Source organism: Rattus rattus, chromosome 2 (genome assembly GCF_011064425.1).
Source record: "Rattus rattus isolate New Zealand chromosome 2, Rrattus_CSIRO_v1, whole genome shotgun sequence".
In the NCBI taxonomy this organism is placed as follows: Eukaryota; Metazoa; Chordata; class Mammalia; order Rodentia; family Muridae; genus Rattus; species Rattus rattus.
Genome location: NC_046155.1, coordinates 71,254,660 through 71,271,800, shown reverse-complemented (window position 1 = coordinate 71,271,800; position 17,141 = coordinate 71,254,660). Strand labels below are relative to the sequence as shown.

General features: G+C 48.8%; 1 protein-coding gene across 1 annotated transcript in view; it reads left to right on the top strand.

Moving 5' to 3' along the window:
* The window catches only part of Btbd16 (BTB domain containing 16), a 52,872-nt gene extending 41,013 nt beyond the window's left edge, over positions 1 to 11,859 (top strand). The window contains exons 10-15 of the mRNA XM_032892445.1: positions 1,940 to 2,031; positions 6,439 to 6,521; positions 7,842 to 7,919; positions 8,706 to 8,804; positions 10,596 to 10,784; positions 11,715 to 11,859. Coding sequence (XP_032748336.1) covers positions 1,940 to 2,031; positions 6,439 to 6,521; positions 7,842 to 7,919; positions 8,706 to 8,804; positions 10,596 to 10,784; positions 11,715 to 11,783 — 610 coding nt within the window. The 3' untranslated portion in view covers positions 11,784 to 11,859. The remainder of the gene's footprint in view (positions 1 to 1,939; positions 2,032 to 6,438; positions 6,522 to 7,841; positions 7,920 to 8,705; positions 8,805 to 10,595; positions 10,785 to 11,714) is intronic.
* Positions 11,860 to 17,141: the final 5,282 nt, after the last annotated feature.

Below are 17,141 nucleotides of genomic sequence, written 5' to 3'. Positions count from 1 at the left end.
AGGACTGGACCCTGGTGTGCCTGACTCTAGACCCCCATGTTGGTTGGTTGATAAGCTGCCTATGACCTTTCAGACTAGACATAACATTGTGTATTTTCACCACTTTCCTCAGGAAATTCTAATGCTGGTCCTAAAGCACTTCTCCAGTTCTTTGAGACAGGAGGGCTGTCCAGAGGGGATTTGGCTGGCAGTCCCTCTGGACCAAGTGATTCCCAAAGGGAGGATCAGGCCCTGGGTCTCTTCCAGCAGCTCCCACTCCAAACAGAGCAGCAAAATGGAAACCTTGTGACTTCTGCGTTGGAGGAAGTCATGCCTCTTCCTTCTAGGCCTGGTCTTTCCCTGCTGTGGTTGCATCTGACTGTATTTAACCTGTAGCTCCATCTGGGGCTCAGGGCTCTGGGGCAACCTAGGCTTACTGATCTGGGCTAGCCTGGGCTAAGAAAGCCCTGGTCATGAGTACTGCCTTATTTCCCAGAGCATTCAGGGAAGCTGGGGAAGAGCACGCCAACTTGGCCCTCCTTGACACCTCCTTACTTGGTTCTCAAGGTATCATCCCTATCAAGATGTAGAAAAGGTGAAAGTCAATGTCACCTGTCCCACTAAGACACCGACGGGTTTAGAGCACTGTTATAGCCATGGGTGGCAGAGGATGAAGCCCAGGATCAACAGCCCCACAGTGTCGATAGCATAGGCCTCTGTCAATTTCTGCCTCTTCAAGTCACTTCCAGAATCTGCTGCACAGTGGACTCTAATAACCACTCATGGAACTAAACCCACATACAACCCCACAGCTCTGAACCACCCCTAAGCTTATGTATGGTAACCCCTGACATTCAGGGGAGCAGGAGAGTCAGAGGGGCCCAGGTTTCCTGAAGAGTAACAGTTCCAGGTATCTTGGCTAAGAGAGGCGGGACACAGAGCCAAAGGTTCATCCAGTCCAGTTGGGACACAGTATGATTTGAATTCTTGGTTCATGGCAAAAGACTTTCAGCAAGATGACTCAGAAGGTAAAGGTGCTTTCCACAAGCCTGATGTGGTGAGTTTGATTCCTAGAACTCACATGATGGGAGAGAAGCAAGGCCTACAAGTTCTCCTCTGACCACCACTTGTGTTCCATGACCTGTGCATCCAAACTACTCACTAAATAAAAAAAAATAGATGAACAAATGAATAAACAAGACAAAAGGAAAACAGAATATTCTAAACATACCCTTGGATGATTTTCAGGAACATCCTCACGCAGCTGAATGCACTTCCAAAGAGGCTTGGGAAAGTATCCCTCATTGTCCCCCATGTGAAGAATGACAGTTTTATGAAAGTGTGTGTGAGGGGCTGTAGGTGTGTGTCTCCATGAGCACTCTCCCCTGGAGAATCTGACCTTCTCTATCCATCCCTGTGTCGCAATGAGTCAGCATTGAACATTGCCACAGGCCATCACAGAACTGGTGGTCAAACCAGGGACCCACATTCGGCTCTTAGGTTCTTCCTAATTCTCTCAGCAGGGCTTTGAAAGGCTTGGTTCTTGCTGCAAGGCAGACCCATCTGTACAGGAGTCAGATGTTCAATTCAGGGGTTCAAGTCCTGGCCAACACTCAGATTTCTGTAAAATGGAGCTGACAGAACTTAACTTGACTGTTGCATAGATTTGTGAAACTCAAAAAAAGAAAATGTAGGCTGAAGTCCTCTGTGCGTGGCATGTGTTGCTATCAGTCATTTACTGCGTATGCTCTCGGCACCACCCGTGTGCGCAGCACAGAGGTCGAGGGTCATACAACCACTCATCCCTTTGTATTATCTAAGCTTCCTCTGCTCCCCCGTGCCTGCCGCTAGCCTTGCTGGGGAGACCATGAGAGAGCACCAGTCTCTAGGTCATGGCTTTCCATAGCTCACTCATTCCAGAGAGGAGTTTTCTGAAGGCTTTCAATTCTTATCTTCCCAGCTTTCCCAAGAAAAGCTGCTTCCTGGAACAGGACCCAGGACAGAGTTGGATGCCACTCTTCCTTTGCCTGCGTCTGCACGGCATCACCAGTGGTAAGTGTCATCACCCATGTGACTGCATGTGGGATGAACCCCCAGCAGATGCTGTCTCAGATATTCCCCAGAAGACCCAGCAGACGTTGCCACAGGAATGCTTGTTGGGATTGTCACTCCTAAGATGTATGACCTTGGTCTCAGTAACCCCACCTGTAAAATGGGAGAGATCAGAAGTTTTATGAACAGCATGCTGGGTACATAGTTTTCTAATGTAATAAACTTCATGGCCAAAAGCAAGTTGGGGAGGAAAGGTATGTTTGGCTTACACTTCCAGATAACAATCTGTTAGGGAGAGAAGTCAGGGTAGGAACTCAAGCAAAAGTAGAGAAAGGAACCATGGGAAAAGCTGCTTACTGGCTTATTCCCAGGCAGCTCTCTTCCATGGCCAAGTACACCTGTCTAGGTTTGGCACCACCCACAGTGGGCTGGGCCCTCTTACATCAATTAGCAATCAAGAGTATGCCCCACAGACGTGCCTACAAGTCAATTGATGGAGGCAAATCTTGAGTTGAGGGTCCCTTTTCCCAGGTATGTCAAGTTGACAGCCGACGCTGGCTTCGCACTTGTGGTGATTCCTGTCTTAGCCTCCCAAGTGCTGAGATTACAGGCCTTTGTAAGGCAATCCATTCTCATCTCCTTCATTTTTCTTGGGACAGGGTAACTAACATATACCCCAGGCTAGCCTCAAACTCAATATGTATCCAAGGATGACTTTGAACTTCTGATCCTCCTGCCTCCACATCCCTCACTCCATTTATGAGGTGCTGGGGTTCTGATCCTACTGAGTTATGGATGCTAGGCGAGCCCTCTACCACCTGAGCAGCATCTCACGCTCACAGGCCAGGGCAGCGGTCTGCCGTCTGAGTGAGTGACCTGCTGCAGGACAGGGTTAGCGTCTGGGTCCCTTGTTTGGTAGTTCGAGGGAGAGACTGGCTCTCTCTTGAAGCATTTCAACTGCCAGAACCTTTTGTCCCAGGACTTGAAATGCATTGTGCTCTCCTCTGAAATACAGGTTTCCCGGACTCTGTCTCGTGGATCCAGCTTATTCATCAACCAGACCCCAGTTCTTTAGAAATCTTTAGTGACTTCTGCTCAAGGTTTGCTGCCTATTTTGCAATGCACAGCTCAGCCTGGCTCTCTCCTTCCCACTCATTTGTGAGCTTCTCCCTCTCTCTTTGGTTTCCATCATGCTCTGGCTAAGCATATCAACCTTAACTTTATTTCCTATCCTCTCTTTAGGTGAATAGGAAGCAAAGTATAAGATCAGTAAAGTTCTCATTTGTTCGTTGGTTTTATAACTGGCTGAACTGATGTGGCCAAACAACCTTGAGGCAATGTTTTCAGTTCCCCTTTATGACAAACACTGGGCCAGTTTCCTACAAACTAACTCCATATTTCCTTCGATGCATACACCAGGACATTTTTTTTTTCATGTGAATACCTTTAAAAGGGAATGTTCGCAGACTCCCAAAGCTCCAGGTCTATTCCCTAAGCTAGGCTTCTGTTGCCTGGAACCCATCATGCTCTGGGAAAAGGGAAGGAAACTGATTTGGAAAGAGGAGAAAAACATTGTCGACATGATCTGGGCAGCCCAGAAGGCCACTGACTGAGATAGATGCACCCAAAGGGATTTTTGAGAACGATTTCAAAGCCATTCCCAGATCCACAGATGTGGTCATAGATGAAAACTTAGGGGCAGTTGGTCAAGTCAGGGAGCTCTGGCCAATTCTGGCCAAGCTGCTTCTAGATGCTTTAGTGACATTGATAACATCATTTTAAGCCCCACCCCTTGGAAGGCAGGACTGCAGCCAGGTGACCGAATGTGTGTTTTGTAATTTATGAATATCTTAGGAGCTCTAGCAAAGTGTGGGGGGATAAAAACAGGAGCAGGTCAGTGGACATCACAGGAGTCAACTCCCTCTAACTTTATGGATCCTGAGGATTTGAACTCAGGTCATCAGGCTTGGCAGCAAGCACCTTTTTTCACTGAGTTATTTCACTGGCAGGTTTGCTATTGTTGTTTGTTTGTTTGTTTCATTTTGTTTTCCTTTTAAAAAGCTTTATTATGGGGTTGGGGATTTAGCTCAGCGGTAGAGCACTTGCCTAGCAAGCGCAAGGCTCTGGGTTCGGTCCACAGCTCCGAAAAAAAGAAAAAAAAAGTTGTATTATATATATATATATACATATACATATATACATACACACACATATATATACATATACATATATACATACACACACACACACACACACACACACACATATATATATATATATATATATATATATATATATATATATATACACACTGTTGCTGTCTGCATTCACACCAGAAGAAAGCATTTGGATTCCATTATAGATGGTTGTGAGCCACCATGTGGTTGCTGGGAATTGAACTCAGGTCCTCTGGAAGACCAGTCAGTGCTCTTAACCACTGAGCCTTCTCTCTAGCCCTTGTTTTGTTTTCTAAGACAGAGTCTCATGTCCCCCAGAATGGCCTTGAACTTGCTGGACTGAAATTTCTGATCCTTTTGTCTCTGCCTCACAAGTGCTGGGATTGTAGCTGTGTGCCACCATGCCTGGTCAGAAGCAGATTAAAAGGGAAAGAAAAGATGTATTGTGTTTAATTGTATGGGGGTTAGGGGATAAAGCTGCCTATAGAAGCCAGAAGAGGACGTCTGTTGCTGTAAAATTATTAAAAAAAAAAAAAAAACTGTCTTTTACCTCCACTAGACCTGGCACCATAGTGCCCAAAGGTATCTGGTAGATATCTTAATCTCAGTCAGCGAAGCCTCTCACCTGCTCTGCTCCATCCCATATCACACTTCCGAAGGCTTCTCTCTGAGCCTGGCAACAATCTCTTTACCCATCCAGTTCCCAAGGCAGGTTGCCACTATGCCAGAAATACACATCCCAGCTCCACGGTGGCCTAGTGTCTCCAGTCACCCCATACTCTCTTAAACTTAATTCTCCACAAGAAAGAACACACAACACGATAACCTCAGATCCAACGGATAAGATATAAGTGCCCACCTAAACATACAAAGCCCTGTACACATCCATCCCTTAGGAACATTCATAACGACCTGTAAAGGTACAGCGTGGAATCTTAACATCAGCTTCCTTGTTCTCTCAGCTGCTTCCTCTCTCCAATCACCTTCCATTCCAGTCTCTTCCTCTTCCTTCAAACTTTTCTCCCCGCCCCCCATCCTTCCTTCCTTGTCCAATGACAGACCTCATTCTATCTTGTACCTGCCTTCACCTGTGTGACATCCTACAGTCATCCGGTTCTCGGGGGCTAGCTGCCTGATGTGGGTGCTGGGGTTGAACTCAGCAGTTCCTACAAGAGCAGTAGGAACACAGGAACACCTAACCACCGAGCCATCTCTCCTGCCCTGCCAGAAGCAGGTCTGAATAGGACCAGTGCACAGCCTACGTAGCTGCTCCTTTTGTTTGTTCGATGATGTTGGTTAATAATATTATCAAGAGGATGCAAAGACCTTGGCAGTGTGGGGTGGATTGTTCAAAGGGAGAGGCCCTGCCTGGCCATTGTGGTCAACCTTCTGCTTTGATGTAGCTTCCTGAGGACCATTTTCAGTGAGGTGTTCTTGCAGGGGTGCTGAGAACATGTTTCTTTTAAAATAACATAACTTAAGTGCAGGGTCTCGCTATATAGTCTCGGCTAGCTTGGAGCTCAATGGAGTATAGCAGGTTGGGCTCAGACTCACAGAAATCCTCCTGCCTCTGCCTGCCAAGTGCTGAACTTAAAGGCATGAACCACCATCATGTCTGGCTAAAACTTTAATAAACACAATGCAGCATGGGGGAATTTCTTATCAAATTGTAATTTTCCCTCCAGTTTGGAGTGATTCACTTTTGAAGTGTCTTTGCACGTGTGTGTGTATGTGGTGTGTATGTGTATTCATGTTCACATATATGTAATTGTACAAGCATGTGCATTTGTGTGTTTGTGTAGAATCTGACATCAAGTGTCTTCCTCATCGTTCTCCATCTTCTGTATTGAGGCAGCATCTCTCACTGAACTGGGAGCTTGCCAGTTGGGCTGGTCTAGCTAGCCAGCTTGCTCCAGGGATCGCCTGTCTCTGCCCCCTCAACTCTGAGACTCCAGGTGTCCACTTAGATCTCCAATCCTCACACTTGCAAATACTCTGCCCACTGGGCTATCTCCTTGGTCCTGTAAGTTGTTTTCCGTTTAAGAATAAATTTGGAAAATAGATATATATGCTTTCAGTATATGACCACAGTGATTCTGAGGTGCCAACCATTTGGAGAAAACTAGCCTCGCTGTGTGCCTGGTGCCTCCCTTTTTCTTTCTGTAAGTCAGACATTTGAGGTTGTGTTATGAATAAGCATTGTAACCACTTCCCCTTGTGTCTCTCTAAGGCAAGGATCTGGAGGAGATAAAGCACATTAATTTCTTCCCCGAGTCCTGGCTGGTCCGGGTTACAGCCAACCATTATCACGCAGTGAGTTGGCCTCCCAAAGGAGCAATTAGCAAAACGTGTCGTGTTCCCAGCTTCGCGTTTTCTGGAGATATGTTCCTCATTTGAAATCTCCAGGCCTCCGAGGTCAGGGCATATCTGGAGCCTCTTCCAGGGGGAGGGAGGGAGAGCCCACATGGCTTCTGATCTGGAAATTTAGCCAGTCTAAATTTCTCCAGTCATACCTTCCTTCCTCCAAACCCAGGCCCTACTAGACACAAATAAAAAACGTACTTATTGTTGAAACTATTCAACTGCATAGAGCAGAAATCCCCTAAGGCCACCACCCAAAGACAACAGCCACAGTCAACACTTCTCTGTCTCTATTCCTTTCATTAGGGACCACATTTTCATAGAATAGCTTATTTTCTGTCCCTTAACTCTTTGCTTATAGGAGATTCTCCACAATAGAAATGCAAGCATTATAGCATATGTACTGTTTTGCTCCTGGTACATAAGAATAAATGCCGGGACCGAATGACTCTGCCCCCAGCAAGAAATGAACTCATCCCACTGTACACGCATTTGGCAGCATAGAGCATTTAAGTTTCAAATCACTTTTGTTCATTGAGGAGGGAACAAAGGCACTTCGTCTTTAAACATGAGTTTCCTTTATGACTGGCAAACACGAGCATTTCCCACGTGTCTGCTTTGCGGATTGTCCATACACACTGCCCTGCTTCTTGTACATTTCCAATGGCACATTCTCAGAGATAAAGCGGGGCAGTGTTGGAGTTCTGAACACGCATGAGTCACCAGTTAAAATCCAGCCAGCTTCACAAGTACTCATTGTGATGCTGGGACCAGCCATCTAAGCACCCTGCTCCCTGCACACGTGAGGATGACTCCACAGAAGGCTCTTGCTTGCTTCTCTAGGCCATAATTCAGAACTTTGCTCCAAAAGTGGCCAAAGAGATTCACACTGAGAAAGTCCCCAGCTCCATCTCCCCACCCGCTGACCCTTGCCCAATCCTTATTTTCACCCCTGGCTGCAGCTCATGCTCCTGAGATCCACACTTTCCAGTCTTCTCCATGGAGTGTCATGCAGGGGTCCTGCTCATTGAACTTGTGACCACGGACATTCCCATGAAGAGGCAGGCTATTGACATATTATTTTATTCCCCTAGTCACACTGCCTAGTCATTTTTTCCTTCTCTTCCCTGCGTACTCTGGAAACAGATACAGTAGACTTGTAGTAAATGTCCAAAGAGAAAACCACGGGGTCTGGGGATCCAAGAGTGGACGGAAGTGATGAGGGGCACTCCTGTACACACATCACACAAGCTGTGTGCATTTCCTTTCCAGCTGGAGAGTGGAGGCAACATGATCCACCTGAAAGATCTTTCTACACAGGCCATGAGGTTCGGGCTGCTCTTCAGGCAGGTACTAAGAACTTGACCCAGTGAGGGGAAGGAAAATCCCTCCTACGCTGAGCCAAAGAGCTCTGGGGGCCACCTATGACCACTCTGTCCTCTGGTAGTGGAATCAACAAAATCCTAGGAAATTAGGTTCTTACGACAGGAGGCTGGAACAGGCCAGTCAGCAGTGTGATGTGTGTGGTCCAAGTTTTCTCTACAGGGTAACCAACAATGGCACTTTTCCCAGGATGGAAGAGATTTCCTGGGAGTTTTCTTCCTAAAAGAGGAAACATTTGGGGAAACCATGGGCTAATCACACACACACACACACACACACACACACACACACACACACACACACACACACACGGACAGGGTCTGGGTTGGTGGCTGTGCCCTGTCATGGGCTTATAATAGACTTGTAATAACTTTTTAAAATGCTGCTATATGACTTCTTTCAGGTAATTAGGGATCTTAAAAGAACCCATGTTTCAGGGACTTGGGACCTACATCTATCATCTGAGAGATTGCTTCAGTACTTGGTTGCAGTGACCCACCAAAGTAGTATGGCATGTCTATCCGATTGAAAAAAAAAAATGCACTGCGACGTATGGGTCATTCTCCCCCACAAAAGGATCATGCAAAATAATGATTAGAAATATCGGAAGAAGTTAGCAGCTGTTTCTGAGCAGTGACAGGTTTTGAGTGAGTCGCTCTGGTTGCCACTAGAGTTACCCTCGCTGCCTCCTGTCGCCATTGGATACTGATGGTATTTACCCGTTCACATTGTCAATTCTCCTTCCCAATGTAGGAATACACCACTTACTCGGAAACGATTTCTATATACGGATACTTCTTTGAGATAAAGGGAATCAAACACGACACTACCTCTTACAGTTTTTCTATGCAGGTAAGAAGGCAGGAGCACGGGGAAGGTACATCTCTGAAAGAGCCCCTGCCCCAGCCCAGCCGATTCGTATGGAATTAGAAGGAACTGGGGAATCATTAGTTCATCATCCACGCAGGCTGTGTCATAAGCACTGTTCACAGCATGTGGCGCCATGTGATTTTTTTTCATAACCAGCCGGGGAGGTTGGTACTGGTGGTAGATTGTCAACTCGGAGAGACTTCGCTTTCACGTCACGTGGCCTCTTGACGAAGCCAGGGTTCAGTCTGTGCGATCATCATCGGTTTGTGCACAGTGGCTGATACTCTGCCCATGGTCGCTCTGTGAGAAAGTGACAGATGGTGCCTAGAGGTAGCGGAGGAGAGGAGTCTGTCTAGAGTCACGTGGCAGGACAGTGTGTGTGACATGTGAGGAATCAGGTGAGAGGTTATCTATTATCAGATCTGGTTATCTATGAACCCTCAGGGGAGAATGAAGAAGACCATGTAAGGGCAGAGGATTGCAATCAGACTCTCTGACAGGCTACCCGAGCTCAGCAAGTCCCATGAATCTCCTGCCTTTAAGATGAAGGCGGTTACAGAAGCTGGACAGTGGCGGCTCACACCTTCAATCCCAGCACTCTGAAAGGAGAGGCAGGTAGATATCTGAGTTTGAGACCAGCCTGGTCTACAGAGGGAGTTCCAGGACAGCCAGGGTTCTATTGCACACAGAAATTCTGTTTTGGGGGAAAAAAAGACAGTAACAGGACCAACCTCAGAGTATTAAATAATTGTGCAAAGGGTTTGCCCCAGGTTTAGCATAGAAAGCATCGTGTGTATTTTATTTCTGTGCATTCTAAGCATGTGCCGTACTGCTGAGCCGTGCTCCCAGCCCAGCACTGCTTATGTTTAGCAATGAGGGTGATGACAGTGATGGCTGCTGTGGTGAAGGACTGCTGTAGCCTGTTTAGGATTTTCTTTTTTTTTTCTTTTTTTTTTTTTTTTTTTTTTTGTTCTTTTTTTTTGGAGCTGGGGACCGAACCCAGGGCCTTGCACTTCCCAGGTAAGCGCTCTACCACTGAGCTAAATCCCCAGCCCCTGTTTAGGATTTTCTTACAAATCTCTCTAAGTGCCAAGCTCCCCGAGAAGCCATCTCTCACGTGGCTTTTTGATTTCGCCACCAGTCACCAGGCCTAGGACCCAGGGGAACTTTTTGTTTCAAGTAGATTCTTCTCTCATACAATACATTGCAAACACAGTTTCAGTCCCCCCAGCCAACTCCTTCTGGCTCCCCAACTTGCAAACCTAAAGAGAGTTTAAATGGCTGAGCGAATAAGAGGACGGATACATGAATGAATGAGCAAATGACGAAACCTGAATGCCAGTCTGAATTTGGCCACCACCTTCTAATGTGTTCCACAGGAAGTCCCCTTCCCTTCCTGGGTCCTCCTTTCTTGATCACCAGACCCTCAGGCATCTTCCTAACTGAATGGAGGAGAACCATTCTGAGGGGAGCACCACCACTCAGAAGGCCCTTATGTGTACACTGTTGGAGCTTTATCCCAGCAAAGCAATAAGGAAACTTGATTTGATGGCCAAGCCCTAGTCCGTTGTAAACAGTTTGCATATGGAGAGGTCTTGGATGTCACAGGGTTCCAGTGGTGGCTCTCGGGAAATTGAAAACTTATGCCGTTTGGAGAATGGCCTCATGCTACCTGTATAGAATTGAAATAAAAAGGCTGTGTGTCAGGAGCCCTTGGCTAGCTCTGATGACCCTAGTCACAGGGCCACATGGGATGGGTCACTGTCTTTGCAGCGAATAAGACATACAGACTTGGAGTGCCCCTCCCCAATCTGTGAGCACAGCACCATCAGCCTGAGGTCGGAGCGCCTGGTGAAGTACGAGATCCGAGCCCAGACGCTGGTGGACGGCAGGTGGCAGGAGTTTGGGACAAACCAGATCATGCAGAAATTTGGGTTTATCAAGCCAGGCTGCAAAAGTCACGTGAGCATCCCCCTGGGCCTCTGGCTCCCCTCTCTCTCCTCTGTTTCCTTTTGGCTCCTCCCCTCCCTTTTTGGGCATTCCTATGTGGATTATAATGGTTCCAAATGATGCCAAAGAAAACCCCAAATGAAAAGTGTTGGTTGTGGGTGACCCTAACAAATCTAGTCAGAGGCACCGCAGACCCATTTTGTAAACATTGATAGGTATTTATTTGTGCATAGATGTAAGGAGTTATAACCAATCAATCCCTCTGAAATCTTTCCCAGGCTATCCGCCTCCTTCTGGCTTACCCAGGACAGAGCCCATCAACCCTAGAGTGGAACCAACATCTAGGCAGACTTGCTTACCTGCCTGGCTTTTGACAGCTACAATCGCCAAATAGCCAGGGAACCAAAAAAAGGGGGCTCTTTAGGTTGTGGCTTTGAGGTTGGGACTCACCCTGGTACTCTATTGAGAATGGCCCTGTACCACAAACCTCAGAGTCATTCTCAGTTCTGATCCTAGGGACACAGAGTGACCTAGGACTTTGAGATGCCCCTGTTGGAGTTCAGGAGACCACACAAGTGGCAAGATCAAATGCTCCATAGATGGGGCCTGGGTTTAATGCTCATAAAGGCTTTCTGTGAGGGCTTAAATCAGCACAGCCATTCTCTGTGTCAAAGGCTGGGAGAGGCTAGGCTGATGGTAGGACCAGGTAGGAAGCCTCGAGTGTTGGAAATGCTTCACCCAGATCAGGTGACAACATAGGTGTCGCCTTTCGACAACTCCCAAGGATTTAAGCACTTTATCTAAACTATGTCTGAAATGTTTATTTATGCTCTCCCTGGGCTACTCTGCTGCAGGCTGCTCTGGGAACCACCAGCTTAGACAACCCTTTGGCACAGCAGTGCCAATCTGAAAGTCTCATTTCACCTCGTTCCTTATTTCTAGGCCCTGAAAATCCAAACTGTGGGCATCCCGATCTACGCCAGCTTTGCCTTTATCTTCCCAGCATCGTGACAGCTTTCGTAGGAATCTAGGTGATCCCCTTCCCTGACCAACCTATCTCCATAAGAGGAATAAAGATGACATTAAAGAGGGGAGTCTGGTGTCAGCTGTGCCTGTCAGCTCCCCCCGAGTCGGGGTCGTCTGTAGAGTTTAGTGGCATTCGTCTGAAGATAAGGTTGGGAAAACTCGCTTTAAGCTCACTCGGACTGTTGACAGGCTAATCTCCTTGCAGATGCCTGACTAAGGGCCTTAGCAGCTACTAACTGTTTCACACAATGTTCTGCAGACCTAAGCTATCCCATCCCCTCTGGTTTAGAAGTTAAGTCACGAGATGCATGCTTTCCTAAGAGAGAGGGTTATACAAGGGGTCACCTTTGTCTACCTCACTGTGTTGCCGGTTTTCTTTGAGACCCCGGAGTGTTGGTGTTGTTATGAAAACAGTAAGGTGGGCCCATCCAGTCTAATGGCTGCTGCGGGACAACACGCAGCTGAGGAAATCTTCATCCCAACAGAAAATCTCAGGAGTTTAGAAGGTCTGGCGGGACCATGGGAGCTAGGCCTAGGAGAAGAATCAGAGCCCAAGAGCTGGACTTTGAGAGCCTGCTTCCAGGTCTGCCCCTCCCTCCTGGGTCCCACCCCTCTGTGCTGTTACTCCCACTCAATTTTAGTAAAAGGGAAGTAGTCATGGGAGTTGGGGAGACAAAGAGGAGAGAAACTGGGGTAGCTATCACCTCTGGGTCCATGGGACATTTGTCTGCAGTGACCATGTCCCTCTGTGGTTCCAGCTTGCTCTGACACCTCCTTTTGCCACCAAGCAGTTTCGTTCCATCATTCCAGGGTCCAACACAGGGCCCTGTCGTTGTTCTGATATCAGCCAACTATGAGGTGATGGAAGCATCTGTCAAAGCAGTCCTGGGCTGCATCGATCTCCTCTGCCCGGCCAACCAGACCTTGCTACATCAGTATGTCTGGGTCTCCATATTCTGTCTCAACTGTCTGGGCTTCTGTTTTGTTTTGTTTTTATGTTTTCCAGGCGACCTAGCAAGGGTTTAGTAGAGCGGGAGATACGTATGACACAGTGAGATAGATATTGGAAAACATGGCCTCCATAGTTCACACTCGGGCGAGGACCAGTGAGACACTTACTCAGGTAGGAAGTGTGTGAAGCGTCAAAGCCCCATACATGCTCAGTGTGATGGTTTGTACACCCTCAGCCCTGGGAGCAGCACTATTAGAAGGTGTGGCCTTGTTGGAGTAGGTGTGGCTTTGTTGGAGTAGGTGTGTCATTGTGGGCGTGGGCTTTAAGACCCTCATCCTAGCTGCCTGGAAGTCAACCTTACACTAGCAGCCTTCAGATGAAGATGTAGAACTTTCAGCTCTGCCTACATCATGTCTGCCTGGATGTTGTCATGCCCCTGCCTTGATGGTAATGGACTGAACCTCTGAACCTGTAAGCCAGCCCCAATTAACTGTTGTCTTTATAAGACTTGCCTTGGTTGTAGTGTCTGTTCACAGCAGTAAAACCCTAACTAAGACACTCAATAACCCGGGCAAATGATATTCTAGTGCAATGTCTTAATAACTCAAAACGAATGGAAAAAGAACCCACTATGACATAGATGGGCAAACTGTCAGAAGGTTATGACATGACCAGAGCTCAGATTGAAACATAATGGTCAGGTCCTGCATGTCTCAGCCAGCCTCACTCAGACTCCCTCACCCTCAGCAAACACTATCCAGACTTCCAATATCATCAGCTAGTCTGACCATAGAACTGACTGACCAACAAAAACACACCTCAGCCATTGTACTGGTTACTTTTCTTGTTGCTGTCATCAAATATCCGACAAGAAACAACTAAGAAAGGATCTGTTCTGGCTTACAGTTCAAGGGTGTGGGGGAGTCATGATATCCAGAGCTGGAGGCAGTTGGTGACGGTGCCCTGCAGCCCCTGCAGCTGTTGACAGTGTCCCTGCAGCTGTTGACAGTGTCCCTGCAGCTGGTGACGGTGTCCCTGCAGCTGGTGATGGTGCCCCTGCAGCTGGTGATGGTGTCCCTACAGCTGGTGATGGTGTCCCTGCAGCTGGTGACGGTGTCCCTCACTGCAGCTGGTGACCATGTCCCTTCAGCTGGTGACGGTGTCCCTGCAGCTGGAGACAGTATCCCTGCAGCTGGTGACCATGTCCCTACAGCTGGTGACGGTGTCCCCGCAGCTGGTGATGGTGTCCCTGCAGCTGTTGATGGTGTCCCTGCAGCTGGTGATGACAGCATTCCTGCAGCTGGAGATGGTGTCCCTACAGCTGGTGATGGTACCCCTTCAGCTGGTGTCGGTGCTCCTGTAGCTGTTGATGGTGTCCCTGCAGCTGGTGATGACAGCGTCCCTGCAGCTGGTGACAGTGTCCCTGCAGCTGGAGACGGTGTCCCTGAAGCTGGTGACGGTGCCCCTGCAGCCCCTGCAGCTGATGACAGTGCCTTTGCAGCTGATGACAGTGCTCCTGCAGCTGGTGACGGTGCCCCTGCAGCTGGTAACGGTTTCCCTGCAGCTGGAGTCGGTGTCCCTGCAGCTGGTGATGGTGTCCCTGCAGCTGGTGATGATGTCCCTACAGCTGGTGATGGTGCCCCTGCAGCTGGTGACAGTGCCCCTGCAGCTGGTGACGGTGTCCCTGCAGCTGGTGACGGTGCTCCTGCAGCTGGTGACGGTGTCCCTGCAGCTGGTGACGGTGCCCCTGCAGCTGGTGACGGTGTCCCTGCAGCTGGTGACGGTGTCCCTGCAGCTGGTGACGGTGTCCCTGCAGCTGGTGACGGTGCCCCTGCAGCTGGTGACGTTGCCCCTGCAGCTGGTGACAGTGCCCCTGCAGCTGGTGACGGTGTCCCTGCAGCTGGTGACGGTGCCCCTGCAGCTGGTAACGGTTTCCCTGGCTGGAGTCCCCTGCAGCTGGTGATGGTGTCCCTGCAGCTGGTGACGGTGTCCCTGCAGCTGGTGATGTTGCCCCTGCAGCTGGTGACGGTGTCCCTGCAGCTGGTGACGGTGCCCCTGCAGCTGGTGACGGTGCCCCTGCAGCTGGTGACGGTGCCCCTGCAGCTGGTGACGGTGCCCCTGCAGCTGGTGACGGTGCCCCTGCAGCTGGTGACGGTGCCGGTGCCCTGCAGCTGGTGACGGTGCCCCTGCAGCTGGTGACGGTGCCCCTGCAGCTGGTGACGGTGTCCCTGCAGCTGGTGACAGTGTCCCCACAGCTGGAGCTGGTGTCACTGGTGATGGTGTCCCTGCAGCTGGTGATGGTGTCCCTGCAGCTGGTGATGGTGTCCCTGCAGCTGGAGCTGGTGTCCCTGCAGCTGGTGACAGTGTCCCTGCAGCTGGTGACGGTGTCCCTGCAGCTGGTGATGGTGTCCCTGCAGCTGGTGATGGTGTCCCTGCAGTTTGTGATGGTGCCCCTGCAGCTGGAGATGACAGTGTCCCTGCAGCTGGAGATGACAGTGTCCCTGCAGCTGGTGACAGTGTCCCTGCAGTTTGTGATGGTGCCCCTGCAGCTGGAGATGACAGTGTTGCTGCAGCTGGAGATGACAGTGTCCCTGCAGCTGGTGATGGTGTCCCTGCAGCTGGTGATGGTGTCCCTCCAGCTGGTGATGGTGTCCCTGCAGTTTGTGATGGTGCCCCTGCAGCTGGAGATGACAGTGTCCCTGCAGCTGGTGACCGTGTCCCTGCAGTCAGGAAACAAAGAGATGGATGCTGACGCTCATCCACTTTCTCATTTCTCTTCAGGCTGAGGCCCCAGTCCAGGGATGGTGACTCCCACATTTAGAATGGGTCTTCCTGCCTCAGCTAACCGGATCTAGGAACTCATTGAGAGACACTGAGAGGCTTGACTCACAGGTGATCCTGTCAGATTGACAATCCGTGCTGATCATCACAGGCATCCTTTGAGGCAACACGCTTGCATCCAACAGCACATCTGAGATGTGACCACAGTCGCCTGGAGGTGCAGTTTACCAGACAAGCACGGTAGTGAAACTCCTTAGAAACATCAGTACTTCTCACTAACAGTTACTGAAGAACAATAAGAGAAAAAACATAGATCAGAAGTGACCACCATCACTGAGGGGCTAGGCGGGGACACCCTCTGGCATGGTTTGGAGGGCTCTTTGAGGGTTTTTTTTTTTATTATTATTATAAATGGGTTATGCAATGCATGGCTGCAGGAGCTCTGTGTGTGATGCTAGAAAAGACTGCAGTCTAGAAGCTTCCATTTCTCAGTGAGACATGCAATGATGAGACCTTAAGGATCATGGAGGACAGTTACCCACATTAAACCGTGATTTCTCTTTCACGCATGTGTCTATTCTGATTGACACATGCACTGGTTTCTAATGTGTGGCCATAATGAAATGCCTTTCTGGATGGCCATTCAGCAAGAGGCAAGAAGAGAGGGAGTGGCTTCAAGGAGATCTTAGGGATCTTCTTTTCCTGGTGAAAAGAAGAAAGAAATCATCCTCTAATACAGCATCAATACAGCCTCCTTAAGAAGAACCCCCAACCCTCAACCATGCACACACATGGGAGAAGCATGTGCTCTAATTCTGAGAATCCACTCCTGTCCACCAGAGGGCACAGTTGATCTCAAACTTGGGAGCCAGAATTCCAGTGGCTGAAATGCTACAATCTGGAAAAACTCTCTGTCCTAGTCAGAGTTAACTGTCAACTTGACACAGTGCAGAGGCATCTGAGAAGGGAGGCTCAGTTGAGGATTTCCCAGATCAGACTGGCCTGCATGCGTGTCTGTGAGGCATTGTCTTCTTTTTAGTTGATGTAGAAGGGTCAGGCCCACTGTGGGCAATACCATTCCCTGGGCAGACAGTCCTGGGTTGTATTAGAAAGTTAGCTATGCATGAGCTTGTGAATGAACCAGCTGGTAGACTCCCTCTGTTGGTTTGGTTTTACAGTCTCCCTTTGAGATCCTGCTCAAAATTACTTTTGGTCACAGCAACAGAAATGAAACTAGAACACACACCTAGAAGCATTGGGTCCTCCTCTCTTAATGGTTAAAAACGAAACTAACACATCTGTCGTGAGAGGCAACAAGTTCACCCATACCGTCTCTGAACTTGGGAAGTATAAGTCTTGAGACAAAATTTCACAAGAGGCTCTCACAAGCTCTTCTTACAAAGTAAAGCTTCACAGAGTCGGATTTTATGATCCATGTTTACAATGGCCAATCAGTGGGCATGGACACTAGACAGTACTGCGTCCTATGTGCTCCTTCTGCAGCGGACTGCCTGCTTCTCTCATCCTTCATCCCATCTCCCAGGTCCATAAGGAAGGAAAGGGTTGTTCTGGGAAGTCGGTCCTCAGTTCACTTGGTGCACAGCAACTCT